Consider the following 1460-nt stretch of genomic DNA (forward strand, 5'->3'; position numbering starts at 1 on the left):
TCAAGTCGGTTCCAACTCATAGTGACCGTGTTTAGGATTTCCAAGGAGCAACTGGTGGGTTTGAACAGCCAACTTTGTGGTTAGCAGTCCAGTGCTGAGCCTACAGCACCACATCAAGACCCCCATATATATCATAAAGCAAAGAAACCAGCAAGGGTTCTATGCAGACTTTGGGGATGTCTGAAGAAACGATTTTTGAGCTGCATTCTGAAGACAATGGAACTATATGAAGACATTCAAAAAGTTTGTGGGAAAATGGAATTCAAAGAGAATGGCCTTTTTCCACGAACATTTCTGGAGCCCGCTGGTACAGATCTCCAGATTGGCTTTGGATAATGGACTGTATGAAGTCTGGGGATGGGAAGGAAAGTGGGAAATTGTACGCAGACTTGTCTGGTTGAATGGTGGGGTTCATGCTGGAAATAAGGTTGAATAAACAGGAATAAGCCAGATGACAAACACCTCAAATCTAACTACTTTTAAAAAACGCTATTTTCTACTACAAGGTGAGTGTGGGTTGTTTTTCTTCCCCAATTATTCCTTGCAAAACATACAATGTTCTTATGATAAAGAGGATACCAATGATGCAAATCAGTCCAATAATATCTCAGCAGCCAAAAACCAAGGGTCCAAGTTGCTGGAATAATTTAAATACCACGAGTGATACATGTATTCTGTGCATCAAACCCTAATTCAGCTCCGTGAACTTTTTCAAGTGTTTCTTTGTCAAACTTTGTAAGAGCTATCATCTAACAACACATTCAAAACAGTATTACCTGCAAGATCGTAATGAAGAGGAAGAAAGCGTTGGCAGCTTTCCGAAACTGCAGAAACAAATATCGAGGCAGAAATGACCAGATGCTATACTTGGCTGTGCTAGTGTGGAAGAGAAAAACCCAGGTTAGTTACCAGAATGAACTCTAAAACCGTTGAAAAAATGCAATACTTTAGTTATGACTCCATGTTGGATTAGGAATAAAACACTGACCCATTTCTGAAGCTGGTTTGCCTGTTTCTGAATGCACCTACTATTGTCGGGGAGTCCTGTGTGATGCTGGAGGGGGAGCACTGGACTGCTAACTACAAGGTAACTGCAGTCCAAACCCACCAGCTGCTCCTTAAAAACCCTATACAGGGTTGTTTGGAGTCTGAACCAATTTGACAGCATGCAACAATAGCAACTGTTATCTGAAAACAATTTCAGGATTGAAAGAAAAAGGAGAAAAAGAATTTTCCCCATTTGGGGACGGTGTTGTTGTTAAGTGCCATAGAGTCAATTCCAACACATAGTGACCCTGTTAAGTGTTCCCAAGGAGCATCTGGTGGATTTGAACCACTGACCATGCAATTAGTAATTAATCCAGTGCTTAACCTATAGCGTGCACACAAAATAAGTGCTATGAATAGAGCAGATATGGAGAGTCAAGGACCAAAACTCTGAAACTGGCAAGTTGTCTAAA

General features: G+C 41.0%; 1 protein-coding gene across 1 annotated transcript in view; it reads right to left on the reverse strand.

The window, feature by feature from the left end:
- Positions 1 to 963, reverse strand: part of LOC102818051 (probable phospholipid-transporting ATPase IB-like) — a 208832-nt gene extending 207869 nt beyond the window's left edge. The window contains exons 1-2 of the mRNA XM_006832037.1: positions 959 to 963; positions 777 to 876 (exon numbers count right to left, since the gene is read on the reverse strand). Coding sequence (XP_006832100.1) covers positions 777 to 876; positions 959 to 963 — 105 coding nt within the window. The remainder of the gene's footprint in view (positions 1 to 776; positions 877 to 958) is intronic.
- Between the last annotated feature and the right edge of the window lie 497 nt (positions 964 to 1460).

The sequence above is a fragment of the Chrysochloris asiatica genome, unplaced genomic scaffold (assembly GCF_000296735.1).
Source record: "Chrysochloris asiatica unplaced genomic scaffold, ChrAsi1.0 scaffold00005, whole genome shotgun sequence".
Classification (NCBI taxonomy): Eukaryota; Metazoa; Chordata; class Mammalia; order Afrosoricida; family Chrysochloridae; genus Chrysochloris; species Chrysochloris asiatica.